The sequence below is a fragment of the Pelecanus crispus genome, chromosome 2, assembly GCF_030463565.1.
Source record: "Pelecanus crispus isolate bPelCri1 chromosome 2, bPelCri1.pri, whole genome shotgun sequence".
Taxonomy (NCBI): domain Eukaryota; kingdom Metazoa; phylum Chordata; class Aves; order Pelecaniformes; family Pelecanidae; genus Pelecanus; species Pelecanus crispus.
In genome coordinates this window covers 170618284-170641625 of record NC_134644.1, presented here as the reverse complement: position 1 = coordinate 170641625, position 23342 = coordinate 170618284, and the positions used below count along the sequence as shown (strand labels likewise).

At 36.5% G+C, this 23342-nt stretch overlaps 1 protein-coding gene across 1 annotated transcript in view; it reads left to right on the top strand.

Annotated features, from left to right (window-relative positions):
- Positions 1–23342, top strand: part of TRAPPC9 (trafficking protein particle complex subunit 9) — a 517114-nt gene that overhangs the window by 244844 nt on the left and 248928 nt on the right. The window contains exons 21-22 of the mRNA XM_075704831.1: positions 4406–4559; positions 14596–14686. Coding sequence (XP_075560946.1) covers positions 4406–4559; positions 14596–14686 — 245 coding nt within the window. The remainder of the gene's footprint in view (positions 1–4405; positions 4560–14595; positions 14687–23342) is intronic.

The window sequence follows — 23342 nt, the reverse complement described above, 5'->3', positions numbered from 1 at the left end:
CAGCTTGCAAACTCATCCGTGGATGATAGTATTTAAATAGGTAGTTAACAATGAGAAAGAGTTTTTGGGTTCCTGTTATATTGTTTCTTCCTAAAGATAATTGAATAAGGACTATCTCTAGATTTTATTCTTCCAACCTAAGCAGCAGTATTTTATTTACTTAATGAAAGATGAAATCTAGTTATGTTAACCAGATTGCTGCTTTTCTTTTAATACCATGTCTGCTTTTAACCCTGTTTTATTTGGAGCAGGTGACATATTTAATTTCACTCTCTTATAAGAGATGAGGACATCAAAAGAGCTGAGATGCATCACTGGGGGATAGGGTATGCCTGGGACCTGCCCGCTGTCCTGCCAGGAACAAGGGCACAGAGCCTGAAGCAGGAGTTTATAGCACTACAGGCAATACTCTTACTGAATTTGTCACCTATTAATTTTATCTGCTCCTTGCCACTTCAGTGAAACTGTTGGTGTTGCTTAATTTTAACTGGCACTGCTTTAGTAAAGAGGGATGTGCAAGGCGCTGGCTCAGGAGGAGTTGTGATGCCATTTAGAGGAAGGCTTTTTTCTTGATACAAAGTCCTTTCTGTTGTGCATTTTGTTGTCAGGACAGAGTACTATTTCCAGCCAAGTTGAAGCTCATTTTATGAGAAGTGCTGAAATGAACTATCCGCTGTCTTTAGTACTTCTGTACTGTTACTTTAATAGGACTTTAGATAACTGTCATTGAAATGTCTGCTGCACCATCAGAAGGTTTGTCATTTTTTTCCCTGTAAGTCATCCTGACAGGTGACGTGAGATGATACCGTGCAGGCACACCATCAGCATTGCCAATGAGCTGACCTTTTCCTCTTCATTCACTTAATTTGTATTTGAATAATTTGCATCCCTGCAACGATGCTTGGTTGTCTGAGTAGCTGTCACAACGGCTTGGGCTCATTTCGTGACAAAACCCAGTAGTTTCAAAACACGATTGTTTCATTATTCATGACAACTGTTGTTACTTTATCCCTCCTCCCGCACAAGCGAGGTTAGCCAGAGAGAAACAAAACCTGGTTTGCATTTGCAGGGTTGGCTATTTAATATTTTTACATAATGCAGTGTTTTTATACAAATATCTCATGATTTATTGAAAACTCTTCTTGTAGGAAATATGGAGAGCTACCCACAAGGCAAAGAACGTTAAAATGAAACTCTAGTCCCTTCTCCTGGAGCAAGTAGATGTTTAATCTTTGGAGTTTTAAGATCTTTTATGATGTTCCTGATACGCAATTACTGCGAAGGGCAAGGTACTGTGTATACAGTTACCCCTGCACAATGTGAGCCATCGTTATCCTAGCTGTTTATAATAAATTGAATGCCTGTTTCAATCTGAATTGTCTTTTTTTACTTCTTTCTATATAGATTCTATAGATTCTTGTATATCACAACAAACAAGGGTAAATTTGGGGAGAAAAGAAGTACAGAGAACTCTTGACAAGAAACACAGGTTGTAAAGTAACTGTAGACAGAAGTGGAGAAAGACTTTTACAGCTAAAATACATTTCAGTTTCATTATTTTGATGCACAGCACAAAGTTGGGCGATGTTCAGTAGGTTGCCTTTCACTGCCTTCTGCTTCTTTTAGGGTAAAGCCCATGTGATCTCTACAGATCACTTAAAAATTGAAAAATCCTTTTTTCAGTTGGTGATTGTAACCCAATGTCCAGCTTATCCTTTTTCTCCTTCAGTCAACTGACTTCAGGAATTGTTTGTCCATTCGTTAATACCTCACTGGTGAAATGCATCTTTTGAGATGTGAGAAATCATCGTATTAAAAGCGAAGAAGCTGTGTTTGTGTAGGGGTAAATTTTTAAGGATGACTGACTGATTTAGGTTACGGTATTTAGTTTTTGTTTTGATTTTATAGTAAAGCCTTCCAATTTACTGCACATTCCATAGGCTGAAGAATAAATACTGAAGCAACATTATTGATAAAAAATGCAGAGACAAAACTCAATACAGATATTTTTAGCACAAGAGGAAGCAGAATACTGATGATAAAAGGCATATATGTTTAAGAAAAAGAGCTAGGATTTAATTTTGTCATGGTTTACTTTGAGTGTAACTAGAGTCTTGAAAAATTTTATATTATCTCTATTTGTTGCTTTCATATATTCTGCCTACAGCTGTATTCCTAATACTGTTTTGTGTGATATTTTTCTCTCTGTAGTTCTCTTCTACTCAAATGTCTTCACTTTCTAGCTGGCAAGTATGTTGTTGGGGTGGGTTTGATCTTCTCATGTGACATGAGGTGTCACTGTGCTGAATACAGTATACACAGTATAAACAAAATCATGGTTAAAAAATTTGAAAAATTAGTAGAGGTTCTGAGTACTAGGTGCCCTATTTACTAAAGTTTTCCATACCATAGAAGTTATTTCAAACAGAGCTGTGGAAAAACAAAGGCAAAAATGATTTTGTAGTGTTCCAGTTGCGTCTCTGTCTTCCACATGCATTGCCCATGCAAAATCCAGGAAACTCAACCACCATTTGCAGAATCAAATCATACTTCAGTGCCATAAGAATTGAAGTTGTTAGTCATCGTTTCAGGCCCAACTCTTTTTTTTTTTTTTTTAAATCCACTCTACAGATTGTATCTAGGTGTTTTTCATTAGATTCTTTATTTCTGGCTTGATTCCGGCAGTTACTGTGATACACTTTTGTAGCTTATGTTAGCTTTTTTATATGCCCAGCACTTGATCGTCTTTGCATGCAAATGAAGACCTCTTAATGATCTCTTGCTGTAGAAAAAATAGCCAAAACAAAAACACCCCTTAGAGGGGAACAGATTAATTCCTCTGCCTTTTTTGATACTTAAATGTGAAGATTGGCAAAGATGAGGTCTGCAGAAGCGGTAGCTTGTAGCAACAGTAATTGTGCCACCTTTGTCTCAGTGCTGTATTTGTACTTTTTAATGGTGAAGGTAGTCTTGGAACATTACCAGCTTCTCCTGAGATGTCACTTTTTGCTCAGGGTGAAGCATGATGGGCCTATTTTGAATTCATTTTTCCACAGTAAACTTCATAAGCTCTAGATTATTCCTTGTTCTTGTAATTGCCATGTATTTTCACCCAGTTTCTTTTAGGGTCAAGATTCTCTTAAATTAATGCTAATTACAGAAAATCTCTTCTGGTCTGGAGGGATTTTAAAGCCCTTTCTTGTTGACTTTTGTTACTGCTGTTTTCCTTTTGGCAACACTTACAGAATATGTTTCCCTCTCTATATGTAGAAATAGATAAAATAGATAAAATCCTGTGTTTTTGTGAAATGCCTTTCCCATACCCCTTCCTAGATTTTAGTTGCATTTTATCGTGAATGCTTGTCAAAGTTGTTGCTTGGTCTTCTGTTTTCCTTAAGTGCAAAGTCATCTCAAGAGCAATATATTGTAATTCTTCCCTAATTATTTTTCTATTTCAGACGATTCAGGAAATTAAAGCTGTTTTGGCAGCACAGTATATTAGATCTGCTATAACCACATTTCATGTAATGTGAGCTGGTCAAAATTCCCTTTTATATTAGATTAGTGATTCTAGGTTAACATATAAGTATTTAGTATGCATTATAGCATAATATATTTAATTTATTAATTTGCTTTTATGCCTTACTGTACATTTAATAAAGCAATTATTTAACCACTTACTACCAATGAATTATACTGATATTGAAATTAATATTGCCTGTAATTCATGAAGTAAACAAGATGGAAGTATCTGCTTAAAGAAAAAGACAAGGGCCACATTTAGGCCCTGGTACTGTGGTTATTTTGTCTTTCCTTCCTGAGTTTTGTAAGGAAATTTTTAAAGGAAAATTTAGGAAGTTGGCTTGCAAAACCAATGAAGTGCACATGGCTTTCTAGGTGTGTTACTGTTCACTTCAGGAGACACCTGTGTATATAATATTTTGCTTCACTTGTGTATAGGTTGGGTTTAATAAACTACTTTAAATAGCATGTTCATCAGCACCTGGCTGAGTCTTACTGCTTTTTTTCAGCAAGTCTTAAGCACACTGGGAGCTTTTACATACCAAGAGTGAAGGCAGATGAACCTCTGCAGAACCACAATAAGGTCAACCAGTTGCAACTGCAAAACAGATGTCTTGTGTACCACTCACAAAGGCATTAAGATGTTGATTGATGATTTGTAGAAAATCTTACCATCTTCAATAGGCTTTGACTTCTGTTTTCAGTAGCATAAATCATACGGCTTATTTATCATTAGTATGCAGACTAGATGCCACTGAGACAAACATGCTAATATCGTAGTGCTTCGTTTCACAGTGGTCTGCATTTTCTGCAGAAATAATATCTGTAAAATTGTTATAGTAAAAATCCTGGGTTTTTTCTCTTTCTTTTCCTGTTGCTACAGTATGGCTATCCAAGTTGACAAGTTCAATTTTGAGAGCTTCCCAGAATCCCCTACCGATGGGACACAGTTTGCAAATGCAAAGCAGCTGGAAGAAGAAAGGCAACAAGCAAGAGGTCTGGAGATTAACAGCAAGCTGGATATTTGCTGGAAAATTATATCCTTTCATAAATACTTGCTTTAAAAATATATAAATAGGTGCCCTATGACACATTTTATTTTATAATTCAACTCACTTTATAGCACTGTTACTGAAAAAAAAGTAATTAGAACTGTGAAGCTTATCATAATTATAGACTGTTTAAGGTTAATTGTGCAGTATATTATTTAGACGATGCTTGGGTCTTACTATAATGGCTTTTTCTGAGTCATTGAGCCTGCCACAAACCCTGTGTGTTTTTCCCAACTTTTAGGGAACCAAGGAAGTATAGTTAGGATTGATGAGAAGTAGTTTTATAGGGTCAGATTTTTCTATTCTCCCCCACACCAAGTGACTGAATCATGAAGAAATACGTGAAGCTGGATTTAGAGAGTTTTCATATATATAATTAAATTTGAGCAAATCAAAACATATTAGAATAATTTATTTCCAAGTCCTCTTTACAGATTTACCAATATATCTAATCTTGGGTAGCCTTTTTAAGGCGTAGAAAGGACTTGCGTGATGACTTATTCTAAACATAAAATCCCTATAATCATTCTAAATGCAGTAAAATATTGCCTTATGATTATTAATAAGACATTACATTCAGTTTAGAGTTAAAATAAACCAATGGTGTTGCTGTAAATTTCATGATTTCAATGAAAAAGTCTTGTGCTTGGCTGCCCTGTGCCAAGTTTGTGCTAGGACAAAAAAAATACACTTTTTCATGGTTTTGATCAGGGAAATGTTCTGTGCAGCCAACAGCCCCCCAAGCCATGTGTTGATACTCAGCATCTTGTGGGAGATTTATATTTTTCACTCAGATCATCCTCAAATTCGCATGATAGTGGGAGGCAGGAAATGTGAGAAGAGTGGCAATCAAATCATAGTTTATCTTTTTGTACTTTTAATTGTGCTTTTATCTAGTGATCTGAAATGATTTTTCATTACTTATTATTAAATTAGCCGCACAGGGGTTGTCAAAGGCAAGACTTGAGACATAAATGAGATTCCTAGTGCCTGGTTCGGTCCAGGCTCCCTAAGCAACATTTCAGAAAGAGTTCTGTTTAGGCAAAAATGTCAATATTTAACCAGAACTCATTAGAAAATTTCTGTGTTGTGGAAAGATATAAATATTCTTTGATAGCATAGTTGAATTCTTACACAGGAATTGAATGCATAGTTGTAATAATTTTGTCAGGGTGTAAAAATACATCCTCATTCATTTCTGTTGCTGAGCAACACTGTTTACATCCATTCTGTGTTCTGTATTTAAACCCAATTTTGATATCAAAACTGTCATGGCTGACGTAAGGCAGTACCTTAGAAAACCAACAGAACAATGCGTGAACTCCGTGTGTTAAATTCAGTGCAAGCATCAGTTTCTGTGTTTTTAAGATTTGTTATGAATGTTCTCTCTGTTCCTAGAACTAAAACTGTTCTAATGAACGGCAACAAGTTGTAGGTGTGCTTAAAAATTCTTGAAGAAACATGTATATTGTTTTCCAGATTTCACGTCCCGACTAGAGTCAGTCTTTCTCATCCTTTTATTTCTTACAGCAACATTTAGATATGAACCAGTAAAAAAACATTTCTCTTCTCATTTGTGCTAAGTTTGAGAAACTTCGTTTCTGAGGCATCTGTCCTCCTACCAGGCTAATTTGACACTGGCCAGCAGAGTTCATTTCAGACATACTGATGGGCAGACACACGGAGAAATGGATGCATAGCTTAACTGTGTAAGCCTTGCTTTCCTTCAGAAGCCAGCCTAAATGCAGCCAAGAGATGAAAAGTATTTGCAAGAATACAAAGGGATATATTGCTTTTATTTCTTACTAGAGAAGGCATTTTTGCAAAAGTCTTTTGAATGATAAGACCAAGCGATGTCTTTGGCATCTACCACCTTTGAACTACTTCGAGCTCTCCAGCCACCCTTTCTCTGCTAAGTATATGCATGAGAAGAGGAATGTGTATTTTAGAGAACGCAGTTCAGACAATTTTATTGTAAGTAATCTTATTGTTTACAAGGGAAGGGATATATTATTTAGCTTGTCATTCCTTAAGTTCTTACTGTATTGGTGGAGACCACATGAAACCATCACATAAACAAAGACTTCAAGTTTTAAGTGTGTGGATTACATTGACTGCAGTGAAAAGCTCGTTATATGAAACTCCTGTGAGGGCCAAGAATAGTTCACAAAGGATGAGGATTTCCGGTTATCTCTGTATGTCTTGAGGAGCACCAGAAGTATTTTCCAGTATGGAAGGTCCATTTTCCATGACTTTATCCATTGAAATATTGAGGGTTTCAAGTGATGAGATTTTCAGTGCTTCGCTTGTGAACAAATTGTAAAACTTGATCAATTTTCATATACTTTTGGAGGGCTGGAGGCAGGAGGTAAAGACAACACAGCATATTATTCAATTCAACCTTTGTACATTTTTGATAGAATTAAAATTATTAGGAAAATAGACCTTATTATGAGAAAGCTTACTGCCATGCCATTTCAATTAAGAAAAATTCTGCAGTAATGTAATTTAGTGTATCTTTGAGATTATAGGTGTATTGAGATCATTTAAATTAAGAACATGCTGTCTTGTTTTTTAGCACCTGTTAGATGGCATCTGGCATCAGCTTAACAACTGGGATTTGTTTTAACACAGGATTTGAACAGACGGAGCACATGTATTAAGGTGGCTAATATTTTCAAATTATGCTTCTCTTCATATTTTCTAAATATTTTAAAACAAAATTTGTATTTCCTTCAGGGATCTTCTGTGCATTCTGACTCATGGATCAAGGCATCTGTACTAAGTGTCCTTTGAAGTTTCTAGAGTGATGTGTCTGTTGCTGAGTGCTCTAAGATTTTCATCTTTTTACTGATACTTTGTACCTGACTTCTTCAAAATCTCGAGTTAAGAAATGTCGTATTACCCACGTGGACGATGAAGGACAGGTTAAACTTCTCTTTGTGGTCTTTACGTGCTCTGTGTTAGACCCACCATAGATTATTACTCTTCAGAGTATTACATTGATAAGTGCCATCTACATTTTGACTTCAGAAGTTCAAATATGTTCAGAATTATTTCAGAGAATTTGGTCACATGCAGGTCATCCTTATTTTTAGAAGACTAAAGAAAGATTTCTCAATGTTTAGATGACGGAAGGGATTTTTTGTAGGAAGCGCAGAAAGGTTTGGCTAGGGGTAGCATCAAGAAGTTATTTATGTTGCTGGTTTATATCTATTTTAGTTTGTCATAACTCCTGCTGCTGCTTAATGAACAGTCTTTCTCTGTCCTCCAGCTCTGGGTGCCTCTTGTCACCCTCCTGATGAAGGGAACATCTTTGCCAGCAGAGTTGCTAGTCTAGTGAGTCTAGCAGGATGGACCCCAAAGCCTGTAGAGCAGTGCAAGCAGGGGGAAGCATGGGCAGGAGAAAGTGATGGGTTAGGATCTCTGAATCTACCTTGAAGTGTGCTCAGGAGCCCAAGTCAGATGCTTACACCTGAACTTGCAAAAGCATGTGGAGGAAGAATTAGAGGTCAGTGTGCAGTTGCAGAGCTCTGGTGTCATGGGCATTTCAGAGACATAGCTGGTGGTTTGCATGGACAGGGTGCACTGACAGGTGCGTACGGGTTATTTCGGAAGGTTGGGCAGAGATGAAGTGTACGGGGAATTGTTAGGAAATGAGTGCTGGGCCAATTGAAAGCTTTTGGATCAAGAACAGAGGAGTCCAACAGAGTCATGCAGTGTGCATTTGTTACAGAGCACCGCATCAAGAAGTGAAGCTGGATGGATTCTTCCTTTATCAACTGGAAGAAGTGTTCCAGTTGCAGATGAGGAGATTTCTGGAGTACTTTAAGGACACTTTTTGTGTACAGGTGCTAGATGGCTTGATTTGGCATGTGTTGTGTGGGATCTGCTACTTGAAAATAATGAAGATCCAGTTAGAGGAGTGAAGTTTGATGGCAGCCTTGACTACAGTCGCCATACAGAGATGGTGGAGTTTAATATTCCAGGGAGAGCTAGGAAGGCAAGTAGCAGCATAATGACTCTGGACTTTAGGAGAGCAGACTCTGGGGAACTGTTGGGCAGGATTGCACGGGAGGCTGCCCTTAGGAGCACAGGGGTCCAGGAGAGCTGACAGACCTCCAGGGGCAACCTTCTCAAAGCCCAAGAGTTGCAGCACTCAGTAAGATACATCTGACTCTTCAAGCAAGGCATATCATGAGGTAACTGTAGCAAGTTGGAGCCACGTAAATTCTGGTTAGGTACTCAGAAAAATCCTTTTCACAACAAGGGTGCTCAGATAGTGGAACAGGTTGTCTGAAAGTGCTGTAAAACTGATGTCTTTGAAGATACTGAAAAATTCTGGTCAAGGGCTTGAACAGCCTGATGCAGTTTCAGTATTTTCCATGCTTTGAGCACAGGGTTGGACAGTGATTCTGGAATTGCCTTTCAATATAAATTATTCTGTGATTTGTGCAGCCACACAGTGGGCTGGGTCAGAGAATGACTGTTGAAAACTAAACTGCTTCCCCCCCCGCCCGTCTCCTGCTCTCCCCAGGTTTAACTGCAGCCAGAGAAGTTTTCTAACGTACTGTGAAAGAATTGCTGTTTCAGTGAAATGAGACTAAAACATTTCGGAGTAATTTTCTTGCATATATTCTAAACCCGGCCCTAACAACCTTTAAAAAATGAGAATTCCAGTGCCACCTTAAATATCATGTTCCATTTTTAACTTTCCTAATAGTTAGACTTTTTTCTTACTTCAGCATTAATTTCTCTGATTTATATGAAGCCTGTCCTATTTGCAATATTTTTTCACATTTTTTAAATTGTATTCTGTATGCCCCTTCCTCAGTTTTTTCTTTTCTATATTTAAACCTAATTGCCAACATTTTTTCAAAGCACATTTTCTTTCAGTGATATTGCTGATGTTGTTCTGCAGTATAGCTATATTTTTCTCGGTATGTGGGATCCAAAGCTGGAAGCAATACTTCAGGTGAGGTTTCTCATAAAATAAAAGCTCTACCTTCCATGTTTCAGATATGATGCTTGCTCTGAGAACTGTTCTTGACTTCTTTTGCAAGTGTCCCATGTCTGACTGGTTTGTTTGTTTTGGGTTTTTTTTTTTTTTTTGCATGTGGTCCAGCAAAACTGACTGAATAATTATGCCCAACTTTCATTTATAGATTTGTTGTTTCCTTCCAGGGTGATACTTGGAACTTTTCTTCGCTGAATTTCATCTAAGTGGTCTTCATAAGTTCCACTCATTTATTAGGTTTTTGAACACTGACATCTTTTCCAAATACATAAATTTTATGAATGTTTTTGTATTTCATCATCTAAGTAGCCAGGTAGAAGTTTGAAATTATTATGTGTCAGACAGAACCTTGAGTCATCTCTTTTGATATGCTGTCTGGGCTTGACAGCAAGCCTCTGATAACTGTTATTGACATTTACTTTTCTGTTTGTCTTTTCATAGAATCATAGAATCATAGAATTGTTTAGGTTGGAAAAGACCTTTAAGATCATCCAGTCCAACCATTTCAGCTTTTGATGACTTCATCTTGATCATAATTATGACTCTTTGGTTAGAAGAATATTGCATGTTGTGCAACTTTTGTACATCAGTAAAGGTTTCCTTAGGAATACTTTAGTTGGATGGAGCTTTACATTTCCATGCAACTTCTTAGCATCAACAATTGTTTGCGAAAGTAACTATTATTTAAGAACTTCAATAACTGCATGTAATTAGTTTTAGTTATAAAGTACCACAATAATAATCAAGCAGAAAGCTTAAAATATGACTAAGGCTACTGCTATAAGTAAACTGTGATCATTAATCATTTTAAATTTGTTTTTCATTAGTATAATTTTTATTTATGAACATTTGCTAATTTGTTTATGATTGTGTGCACATTTCCACCTGTATTTATTTGCAAAGGAACTGAGAAATACGTTACTGAAAATAAATCTCTTTAGAAGGAGGCAAGATGTGGAATGCTGCAGAGAGAAAAAACATGAATAACTTTAAGATAGAAACCATTTTTTAAAATCTATTGTCTTTTTAAGCAGTAGGTTTTAGATAACACGCTGTGTTATAATTGTGGGTACCCAGCTACAAATTAGGCAATCAAGATGGTATAAAAGATGAAAGTTTTCCTTGGGGAAATAACTAGTTCATTTGACTGTCATTCAGGTTTTCGGTATGAAACAGTTTATATCATACACAATCTGTTGCTAAAGAAACGTGACATAAAGGTGCCTACTGTGAAAAATTAGGTTCTGGATTTTATTTTTTTTTAAACAGCATCTGGTGATTGCGTGTTCATTGGCTCCGAGGCTCCCATTGAAACTCATTTGATTGTGCAAATGATAATGTCTTGAACTGCCAAATGCGAACAGTTGCACTGGAAACTGGAAGTCAGCTGTTTCGGTCCTGACTGATGCATGCGGTGTTAACAACAAAGATTTGACTGTTTGAGGCCTGGGTCAACAAAGGCATTTAAGAATCTGACTCCTATGGAAGAGCAGGTTTGTCATTCAAAGTGAGATTTCAGCAAAATTCTTGGAGGTTTAGTTAAGTAGGGAGATTCTGCAAAGTCAAACCTAACTTTGGCGGTCTGTACTAATGTTTATCTGAGCAATTTTTTAAAATTAATTTTAAACCTGGGCCTTACACTGTTGTCATTTATCAGGTCACTTTGAGCTGAGAATGAAAGGGTATATTGGCAAGCCCTGCTGGAACTGCTTTGCTTGCATTGACGTCTAAAGGCTTGTCTTAGAAAACAGGCAAACTCTTGAGTTAAGCTTTTCTCTCTTTTTACTCTGACATTTTATTACTGCATACTTTGGTTGCTTTTCATCTCCAAGGTGATGAGTTTGCTACAATGTTCAGTTCGTATTTGCGCTATAATGAGCAATTTTATATAACTGCGTGATAAACAGTCAGGAGACAAAGGTCAATGACACGAAATTCAGTGCTATTTGTGTCCATTAGGAATGGCTAGACTGTACCAAGTATATTGAGCTTCTCTGTCAACCTCAGTGATTTTTGTCTTTGAGTCTACTTGGCAGCAGAACTTAAGCTGGACTAGGTACTCTGAGGGCAAGATTTTAGTTACTAGTTAAGCAAAGTACTTTTGGGGTTTGCAATAGGAAATAGGTTTGCAAGGGAAAGCGTGTTATCTGAATCGGTTTGTGCAACTTCGGCATTTACATTATGTTTGTGTCTCTTTTGCCATAACTGTGGGGCAGCCTGAACACTGCACTGAATGCCACTGGCACTGCCAGGTCTTCCTGTGGAGTAATCTGAAGACAGCGAGTTTACACTGATTGTAGAATAATTTAGGTTGGAAGGCACCTGTTCAGGTCTGGTATAACACCCTGCCCTGCAACTTGTGTCCATTGCTCCTCTTTATATTGCTATGTTCCTCCAAGAAGAGTCTGGCTCCATCTTCTCTATACCCTCCCACTATAATAGACAGCAATAAAATGTCTCCTTAGGCTTTCTTCTCTTCTCAAAACCAAACAACCCTGTTCTCTCAACTTCTTTTTATGTGTTATGTGCTCCAGCTCTCTAATCGTCTTGGTACCCCTCCAGGGAACTTTATCCTATATTTCAGTGTCTTGAACTGGGGAACCCACACTGGACACAGGATTTGAGAAGTGTAGGTATGCCATTTTTTATTAGTTGAGGTATAGCTATGCATACTTTTTGCACCCAATCTAAGAGGCAGTTGTCTTCAGAAATAATTTGTAGTTGTGTTGAATTTGAAATTGCAAAATGTGTTTTCCTTATGAATACATGGATCTGCTTTGATAGCATTTACCCATGAAAAAGTATAGAGAATCACCTCTTTTATAGTCATTTTATAATGGTATCTGAGACATTAAGCTTTCCATGGAGCTTTAAGCAGTAAAAATTTGTAATATTCCAAACACCACTGTGAGCCAGTTGTAAGTAAATTATGGTTACGTTAGTTTAACGTTACAGTTAATGGCATCCACTCTGTTTTAAAACTTCTTTTAAATACTGCCTTTTTATTAGTGTTTTCTCTTACTTATGTTCCTTACATTAAAGATGTGATAGCAGAATTATCTGCTGAACCTGTGAAGTAATCCAAATTAGGTATTCTCTATCCTGTAGTTTGATTTATGGACATTATTCTGTTGTGCTGGTGTCCTGGGCCTTATTTTTCAGCAGCAATTTTTTTCTAAGGTGGTATTCTGCTGCCTTAAGTTTCCAAATAGGTGTTTTCCTTTAATGGTGTTTATGGCTTTCAGACTCTTTGGGGTTCTTCATCTGTAGTCCTTTTAGGAGGAAAAAAAAAAAAAGCTATGTAGGATGTTTTTCAGGGTATAATGAGGATTATTTAAAAAAAAAAAATTGCAAGAATGCTATACAGTGTATTAATTTTCCTCTTGCATCATCTCCTTGAGCTCTTGAGTCTCAATCAGTAGTTGTTAGATCTCATTTTAATTTGAGTTTTCAAGACTTTTCTTTTAAATCTCCTGGAGAGTTTGTAAAATTATGTCCTGTGGTAGAAATTAGTTATCTGCAGTACTTGTTAATTTTCTTTTAAATGACACAGATGAGAATGTACTTTATCAGTCAGATGATGTGCCTGTCTTTTCAGAGTTTTGCAGAAAAAGGACTGACCACATTTAGGAGCTGTTTATAAAAGCTCATATATTCTTCTATTTTTTTAATCTATATTTGAGGTAGATGGTTTCAGTACGGTTGGAGTCATTGCTTGAAACCTTGGTCGATCTTGCTAGGAGCTTAGCCCTTAATTATTGTGGGACACCACTTCACCTATGGTTGTTTCACTTGAATATTACGAAGCTGGAAAAGGAGTTTTTCCAAGTCTCAGAGAGGATCCTGCCTCTCTCTTGAATTTAGTTTCTGTGTGATGCTCCCGTTCTGGGAAAGCATGAGCTGAGCTCTAAAGACGATAGAAGTTTTGCCAGAGGAGTTCCAGCGTAAGTACACAGATGCTCATATGCTGTATGTGCGTCCATGAAGGAGCCATGCTTGCTCCACCTCCACTTCCTCTCAACCTAGCCGAGATGGGGGCTGCTTCTGGTACCAAATCGTACCAAAGCCAGCGAATGCAGCTTTGGCCAAATGCAAGATGGTGCTGACATTTGCATGTGCTTCAAAGCCCTTTGTACTCAGTGCCTTTCTGAAGTCAGGGAATTAGAAAAAAGAAAGCCAGCGCTCTTCCTGTTACAGATACATGTTATCTTGGTTGATGCATCACACATGGAATTATTATTAATTTGTTTAAATGGAAAATACTATCTTTGTGTTACATTGGACGTTGCCTAAGCTTTTATATTAGCACTTGTGTAACCTGTTTTGAAACCTTTTGAAAACAGAGATTCTGGTTTTCCCAACAGTTTACTTCAGTGCTTCACTGTCCTTAGAGTAAGAACATTTCCTCATTTTTTCTCGTTTCAGGCTGAGCTTGTTACTGAGCTCATACAGGAGTGAGTAGAGAGGGAAGCTGGCAGGTCACGTGCCGGTGCGGTTCTGGTGACGTTTGCCCTCAGTAACGGCACTGTCACTGCGTTGCCGAACGTCCCCGTGCCTCCTCAGAACTGGCACCGAGACAGTATTCAAAGCTATCCTAACCCACACTTGTTCTGTTTTATATTGCCTTATCAAATGTTACCCATTTTGTTACCAGATTGCTCGTAATTTGTCATTTTGAATTCTGATCCTGCACCACATAGTTACAGGTTCTGCATTTTTACAACTTCCCGGCTTTTTTCCCCTTGTGTTTTACCATGGGTCAGGCATGTTTTACCTTTGCATCTTCACATTTAACACTCTTCAGTGGAATTAAATTTTTATATTGTGAGGATATCAACTGCTGTAATTATTATTGTTAGCCAATTCATGGGTTAATAAACCAAATATGTAACATTAACCTTTAATGAATCTCTAGCTTACGTTTTTGATTTTCAGTAATAAAAGTTGTACATATTACACGGTCTTTTTCTCTCAGAAACAAAATTTTCCTTAATTCCAATTTACCCATCCATGAAGCGTGAAGGGGAAGCAAGTGTGGAAGGTGTTCTTAATCAACTGGTCCTGGAGCATCTACAGTTGGCTCCTCTCCAGTGGGGTGAGTAATGTCAAAATCTATTGATGATCTCTTTAGAGGATATACTTACTGGCTTGTAATTTTTAACAGCACGAGAATGATAATGTTTTCATTTACTGATGATCTATGATACAGAAGAATTTGCTATGAGTTTTATTTTCCTTTAGATATTTTACTTAGCTGAAGATAAATGTAAAATTGATATCTATTTTATTTTAAGTATCACTGTTCAGTGATAGTAAATATGAAACCTGAGTACACACTTTTTCCTGTAATTTGCAGTCCTAGTTGTGTTGTATGAGAGGTGGCTGCTACTTAATTTTCCCTTTGCCTGACATTGTGTGTTTTTAAAGTAATTTCTCTAAAGTATTTTCATAAGGAATTGTAATATGCTTTATGGTATGTTTCTTATCATGATCTAGACATTTCCATTACTAACTTTTTAGGTGCAGAAAAAGTTCTTACTCTGTGTAATAAGGAAGCACAATTTCTCTTAATTTTGCATTTAGGATGATGTTCCAACAATGCAATATTGAATTAATTTAATTCTGAAGAGTCGTAATAATGTGACTTCTGTCTGAGGTTCTTAACAAGGCTTGTTCAGAGGCTTTGGAGCATGGGATGTTTTATCCCCAAGACTTGTATGTCAGTTACAAGTTTCAGAAAAAGTCCTCAGTTCATCAGAAAATTGTTTTCAAAGCTTTTGCTTTTAAAGCAAATTTAACTCTATACTCCTTATTTTAATTAATTTGATGACCTAGAGAGGACAATGATCCACCACTATTAAAATTAAAATGACCCCCAGCTCTAGTATTTGTGTACTCTTTTAAATGCTTGTAGTTTTTTCAAGCATGTGGTTCATCCTCAACCTGTGTGTTCAAACTTGTAAGTACTTTGTTTATAGATGAGAAGATTAAAACTGGTAACAGTTTGAAGTTGTTTGTTGTAAACATGTCGAACTTTAACCATAATCATCTGTGTCTGAAATCATGCTTCTCTGGCCTCTGTTCTTCAGAGAATTCAAGGATTTGGTAGCCCTTGTATGACTGGCTTTGGCTATGATTGCCCTGGTCCTCATCAGTAAAAGCAGTGGTTTGTGTCGGATGTGTGTTGTGAGCTCAGACAGGTCGCTTGAGAGTCATCTTAGTTCTGCGGAGTGCCACTGACCTTCAGCATGTTTGCAACCTGGGCTCTCTGTTTGGAAATTTTCCCTTGGCACTTTTGCATCAGAGATCGCCTTAAAGATGAAAACCATAGTCTTTTTCTTTTCCTATTTTCTTGGTTTTCTTCTTTTAATTTTCTTTTCATGCCTAATTCCACTATTCTCTTAGTAAAAGAGGCTTTTGGAGTCATAGGATTGTATCTGAAAGTGTACTATGGCAATACAGGTGAATTTTGGTTTTATTAACGTGTGGGATGGAGGAGGAATGAAAAGATTGTTTTTTTCAGTTTGGTAGGTGGGAGTAATAAGGAGTTGTTGGAATGTCTGGACAATCAAGAGAGTGTGTGTGTGTACACACACATATTTAGACAGTGTGACATCTTGTCTTTTGGAGTTTAAATTGTCTTTTGGTGCCAGAATGTATTTCCTATTCAACGCTTATAGGCATGGTAAAGTGTTATGTGTTTCAAATCATCTAAGATTTAATGCGAGTTCTGCTTTCCCTGTGGTTTTTTTCCTTGATATTTTGAAACGATTAACTATCTTTGAAGAATCAGCTCTTTTAGCGGTAGTGGTCCGTACTGAGTACCAATAATAAGATAAACTTATACAAGCTATCTTGGAAATTCTTTGACCATTAACATTTTTCCTAAAAGAAAACTATAATCTTAACATATATATAATTAATAAGGCAGTAGTCTACAGATTCTCTTTTCTCATCCTGTCTTGTCCAATATTTTGATGTCATTGATAAGAAGTTACTTTAAAAATACTGTAATAGGATAGTGTCAGGTGGTCTTTTTCCTCTTAATCATAAGGCTGTTTGTAGTCACAGCCTTGCTTTGCTTTTAGTTTTGCTTTTCTGTATGTTAAGAATAAGTTGTGTTTTAATGTGAACCCTTTAATACTAGCCATCACTGTAATACAATCTTTGCATGTATTGGCTGAAAATTTTGCCATAGTGTTATGCAATAAAATTGATTCTATGATTATTCAAGGCCTTTGTTATATTGATGGTTACATTGAAGGGTTTATTGTAAGTGCTCACATTGAAACATGAATTAATATTTAACATGGTTTTGATTAAAAAAATGACTGGCTCTTGTTCAAATTTATAAAAGCTGGACTTCAAAATTCCTTTTAAATTTGGCATATTTAATTCATATTACAGTTAATATTACATTTCTAAAATTATAAAAGCATATTGAAATAATTTTTCATGTAAATTCGACAATCCTGTCTTTTTTTCATTAAATTCAAGGCAAAGAGTAGAATTAAAACTTAGTGGCATTGAAATTTTGGTCTGAGGGTTAGAAGTCAGCTCTGAAGGTTGTCAGATGGAGGAAAAAAGTGGCTTTTATTGAACCATTTTGGTTGTGATTTCATCTAATTAACTGACTGGGGAAGGGAAAAGTATTTAAAACATGAGGAATCATAAAAGAAAATATGTCAAAGGCTAGAGTGAGAGTTCTTAATATGTTGTTAAAATTGATTTTAAGATTTAGGACATCTCTGTAAAATGAAGTTGTCTATTAGGGAGGTTAGTAAATCACATGTAATTGAAAAACATAATCTTGTTCAACACCAGCAAGTTCAATGTTCTTTAAAATTTATGACATATTTTCTTTTTATTGCTGGGCAACAAACCAAATGCAGGAATAGATGTGGTTTTAAGGTGAATATATTAATATCATCAAATCAAGGAAACATAGCCTGCAAAGTTTAATGAGAACCAAGACTCTTCAAAGGCATGTCATGCACGTTCTGCGGTTAGATTTGAAAGTGATCCGATGGAGGCATTCATAGTTGCTGCCTGTGCGATATTTTTTCAATCTTTATTTGATTTATGTTGCTAAGTTTTGCAAGCAAGCAAAATTCTGAGACCAAACACTTCTCAGTTTGACGATGCTCTTCTGCATTTCATAGCAAAATTATCGTAGGTACAAATGCTATGCACAAAATGTTGGTTTTGAACTTAAAATAGACTGAGTTTGAAATAGACTGTTGATTGAGCCTGGAGTAGGCTGGACTCAGGATATTCCTACATTCAAACGAGAAGTACCTCTTAAACCAGAGGTTCCCAACACTGCATGCTGCACAGAAATTTTGCCACAGAAACTTACTATAAATTCTCCTATATAAAGCAAAATAAACTTAACTTCCTTCACTGCCTGCAGCCACAAGGTAAAGGCATCTTTTCCTGATGATCTTCATATGTGTAAGAGTGAAGATTTGTTAGAGAAATTTGATTTAGGAATTTAAAACTGTAGACAAATCTAATCATACTAAATGTTTTAATATATCAGGCAAATACGTAGCTTTTCTTTCTCTGTAGAAACTAACTGAATAACTGGAAACCAATGATTATACATGAACTCTAAAGACAGTATTTGCATTAATATTCTAAGAACCGTACATTGGTAAAGCTTCACCATGGGCAAAGTCCAGAAATAGCTTCTGGTTTTCATTCATTCTTTTATTTCATTCACTCATTTCATTCATTCTTCACTCCTTCTTTCATAATAAACGTGACTTTCAGGACAGTTTATAACAATTAAATTAGTCATGGATACCTTTTCACATTGCCTATGTTTCATTTGCTAGTGTGTGATTGAAGGGAAAACTAAGAATAGTGTTGCTGAATGCTCTCCAGATCATAATTAGGAAAAGCGACAGTTAGTAACCAAAGTCTTAATTCTTTACTTATAGGTAGAGAATGCTACACATTTTGTTATGGGTTCACAATAAATTGTGTGTCTACCTGCATCATGTAGGCATATTTTACTTAGAGAAAACTCAAACACTCAAAATTGAAAGGTGGTTTTAAATTGTCCCTCACACTTAGTCGGAATCAATAGGAGAGGTAGATTTAAAAGAATTTTGAAGTGTTTTATGAGTATGCAGTTTGTCACAGCTTGTTTGGAAGTTCTGTCTGGTTAAGTTTCACAAAACATCTTATGGAAGCATTACTTTTAAAATAAATTATAGTAATAATTCATTGGATGTTTTAGAGAGCGCCAAATCAGAATCAATTTTCACAGCTTATATATTTCATGGATCTTAAAATTAATTACTGAAACTACTCTACCATTTTACTTTGCATTTTCCAGTCTGACCTTAGACCATCATTAAATCTTTCTTTCTACAATTTATGCGATTAACTCTTAGGGATTGCAGCAGCATCAAATCACTGCATCCTGAATACAGAGGAAAATACGTTAAAGTATCTGTCAGGGAGTAGATGAGGAAATGATAGATCTCTAAGCCTGTGTTTTGGATGCTATCTTGACACCCTGACAGCACACTGTCCCCAAGGACCTAGTTAAAAAGAGCCAGATCTCTGCAGATGTGATCATTGTTAACAGTTTTGCTTTAGTCAGGGCACTCCTACAATATTCCAAGGCTGTGTTGGATGTTTGTTCAAAGAATCATTTTAATGGGGAACTCTAAGGAAGTAGTTTTACTTTCTCTTTTAATAAACAACCCCCCTCATAGGCACTCTGCAGGAGCATGTAGATTGTATAGACAGAAGCTTGGAAATGCAGAGAAATCAGCAGGGTATATGAAGGTCTGCCCTTCAGAAAATTATGAATGTTATTCTTGTCATTCCTCAAACTAAAATAGTCTTTAATTATTTCTATTTTAGAATTACAGTAGACTGGCCATTATCATCATTAGAAAGATGAAACCAAGAGTGTTAGCCAGAAAATCTCAAGAGTAAGCTGTCGATAAGGTAGAGGATCACAGTCTGATTCATAGGAAGACCGAAACTGAGAAACAGTCTCATGGTAAATGGATTTTACTAGGTAACCAACCTTTCTCATCCATTTAGAAAAATCTTCAGGTTTTTCATTTTTATTTTTAAGATGCAAGAGAGGTGGAAACACTTTCATATCTTAACAGCTTGTGTGCAGGCTGTTTTGGAGGATATTTTGGCAATGTCAAACAAGCAACATGCTTTAGTTACTGGGAAGTGTTAAGGGACTGGGGTAGTACATTGAAAAAACAGACTAACTTGATAAAACTAGGGCATCTGGCACACGAATAATGTTCTTGCATGTCAAAACATGCTATTGTGTGATATGTGTTGAATCAGCTGTTGTTTCTAATTCCTACCAAAGCCTCCTGGTTACTCTAAACTGAGAGGAAAAGACTGTAGGGAAAGGGTTTCAGACATAACCGGACCAGTAGTGATTTCAAAGAAAAGATGCTAAGAATAAAGAGAGCACCCTAAAGTGAAAATAAAGTAACAAAACCTCTTATGTAAAGACGGATAGCTTGAGACAGGTTGGGTGGAGTGCCAGGGGTTACTTCATATCGGATTTCTGAAAGAACTGGTAGCTGAAGCTGCAGGCCCAGCATTTCTAGCAAAGCAATGAGAAGAGGTGGGAGGGAAAATGGAGTAATAAATACTAATGGAGTTGTCTCAGTATTGGTCTAGGACCAGTATCACCAATGTGAGTCAGTGATTTTTGCTTTAAAAAGAAAAAGAAGGAAAGCAGATAGGAGGAGGAGGAGGAGGAATAAACTGGTAATATAGATAAAATATGCTGATGGCCTAAAGATAAGCACCACCATCTCTCCATAAAGAGATCAGGCTACTACATAGAATCAAAATGGTTTGGGTTGGATGGCACCTTCAAAGATCATCTAGTCCAATCCCCCTGCTATGGGCAGGGACATCTTTCACCAGATCAGGTTGCTCAAAGCCCCATCCAACCTGATCTTGAACACGTGCATGATGGGGCATCCACAGCTTCTCTAGGCAACCTGTTCCAGTGTCTCACCAGCCTCAGTGTAAAGAATTTCTTCCTTATGTCCAATCTAAACCTACCCTCTTTCAGTTTAAAACCGTTGCCCCTTGTCCTGTCACTAGAGGCCTTGGTGAAAAGTCTCCATAATTCTTATAATCTTTCGATAATCCAAACCCCAAAGTACCACAAATGGAATGGCTGCAATGTAGTCCAGAAAAGGTTATCTGTTCTGAGACTAGTAACAGAGAAGTCTGCTTGAAGTTCAGCTGAGTGATTGGAGAAGATTTGATTGTTACTCTGAGCTACCAGTGTAATTCAGCTACGAAGAAAGGTGTATGTGACATCTGTAGAAGTCTCTAATGAAACCTCACATGGGAAACTTCTATAAGAAGAGCTCAAATCAAACCAGAATAGGAAGAAGTAAAGTTTTGGAGGTGATCAAGGAATGAAGACTTATTGTTGGGTTTATGCTATGGAGATACTACACTGAGTAAAATTAGATCAGTTCTCAGAAGTTGAGTAAATCTGGCAGGTGAGTTCTGTGTTCACTACTTAGACGTCTAATACAGCCTTGCTTGCTTTGAGCTGTACTTTCTCTGAGACAGATATCTTCAATTTAGCAAAATCAAGAGCTAACTGATCTCCAGGAATCTGTTGAGGGACAGAAACTCAAGGAGGGGAAAAAATTGCTGAAGTAGGGCAACTTTTGGCATAAGAGCATACTGGATAGAAACTGGCTGTTAATAAATGCAGTCTAGATTTTTTAAAGACCATTAAAGTTTTAGACACAATGTTACAGCATAAATACTGGTGGAAAAGAAAGTACCAAATAATGGTGTTTAATGGGATATGAAAAGGAGAAAAAGAAACAGGACATTGTGATAGCAGGAAAATTAACTCATTCAAACTTGATTCAGGCACATGTGCCTAATACATTTTGTTGAGTGAGTGAGTGACTTTATTTTCAGTATTTCCTTTACAAAACCATTGGGTTTTTATAGCAATAAAAAAAAAAGCTATGCATAGTTTACTTCTTTATAGGAATATTGCTTACGACATTTCAGTTAAGCCATAACAGGTGATTGAGGAACACCATAATGATGATAAATTCTTACACGGTTATGCAAGGTACTTAATTTTCTAGGCATTGTTAGAAGTAAATTGAATAATAGATTAATTGAACATCCAAATTAATAAAAGAAAAGCTATCAAAATAATTATGAAAATGGGTTACACTTTCAAAAACAGGTGTGAAGATAATTGTAAGGAAGAAGATTGAAAAGACAAAAAACCTGTCTTGTAATGCAGTTGGTGAAAAATATCGCTGAATCTGCAGAGAAGTAGATTTCTATTACTTTGATGAACACAGAAGATACCATTTGAATAAAAATTTAGAAAAATACGATTCAGCTTGTGGACAATTAAAAAAAGGAAAAGGAAAAAAGATCAGAAGATGTTTGTATTAACAAGAGAGGCAAGAAAGATGCTTTGATCAGGCAGGATTTTAATTACCCAGCAATTAAATGAATTGTACAGTCAAGTGTGTAGAGAATGAGAAATGGAAAATATGCTAATTGTAGTGGAGGAATATTCTGAATAGCCTACGTAGGACAGGTTCAACGTATAATTGGTTTCGGGCAGTAAGCAAGAAGGGAGACCTTATTCCAGAATGCCTATGCTGAACTTTCCTTATCTGGCTTCTGACATTTTTCAGCTTTTGTTTTATTTCACTCGAAAAAATAATTCATATGCTTGGAACTGAATGCCATGAATGTTGTAAATGAAAGTGGTCTTTTCACTGACTGCATTGTACTTTGGATCAGACTCTTTTTAACTAATAAAGTGTGTGATTTGACTGGACTATTACATCTTCTCGGGAGAAGTGCAAGTGTACTCTGTTGTAGTTTGAAGTTTGTACTTAAGTCAAATGGAAATTTTTCCTTTTTTTTTTGTATTTTACTAAATACAAAATTTTCCAAGTATGCGCATGTTTTCTCCCTCCACCCCCATGTGTTTTGACTCATCAGTTAAGGCCAGCATGACCTGTCATCAGTAGAAGTTCTCCAGCAAACAGACATTTTGAGAGGAGGGAAGTTGGTTTAGTTTTCAGTGTTCATTCTGAAGTAGTCCTTTATTTCATCAAGGAAGCAGAAGTGAGTTAACGACTGTAAAGAACATAAATCCACCTCAGTAAGCCTTGTAATACTGAAATTAATAGCTTCCAACTGTCAAAACCTCAACAGTATGAGCACAGACCAGAACAGACAGATTTGTATGAGGAAATACAAGCTTTGACTGAAGTCCTCGCTCTTTCATGTTCTCTCCTTTTCTCCTTTTTAGTCTCCCTCTCTCAAAATTGACAGCTGATTGTCTATTTTTTAGCATTAGAGATTTTTTTTGCCATCTTATTTTTCTCTATTTTGTGATTTTTCTTAGCCTGTTCCATTGTCTCTTTGGTAAAACAATATCAGAACTTGACTTGATCTCACTTTTGGTTTTATTTTGTATCCCAGACCTTTGTATTAAGCAATCATAAAATATTTTTTGAAAAGAAAGTTTGTAGAGTGTTAGGCCAGAAAGAAGATAATTTCATTTGATTGTTTTGGATCATTATTTGATTTGATTTTACAGAGGAAGCCAGTCAAACAGAAAGTCTTTCCTGAGCTGTGATTCTGTGTGCTCATTGATACTGTATACCCAGTAGTGAACTTAAGACTTTTTATTTTAGTATGTGTACTTATTAAGCAGAAATTAAGCAGAA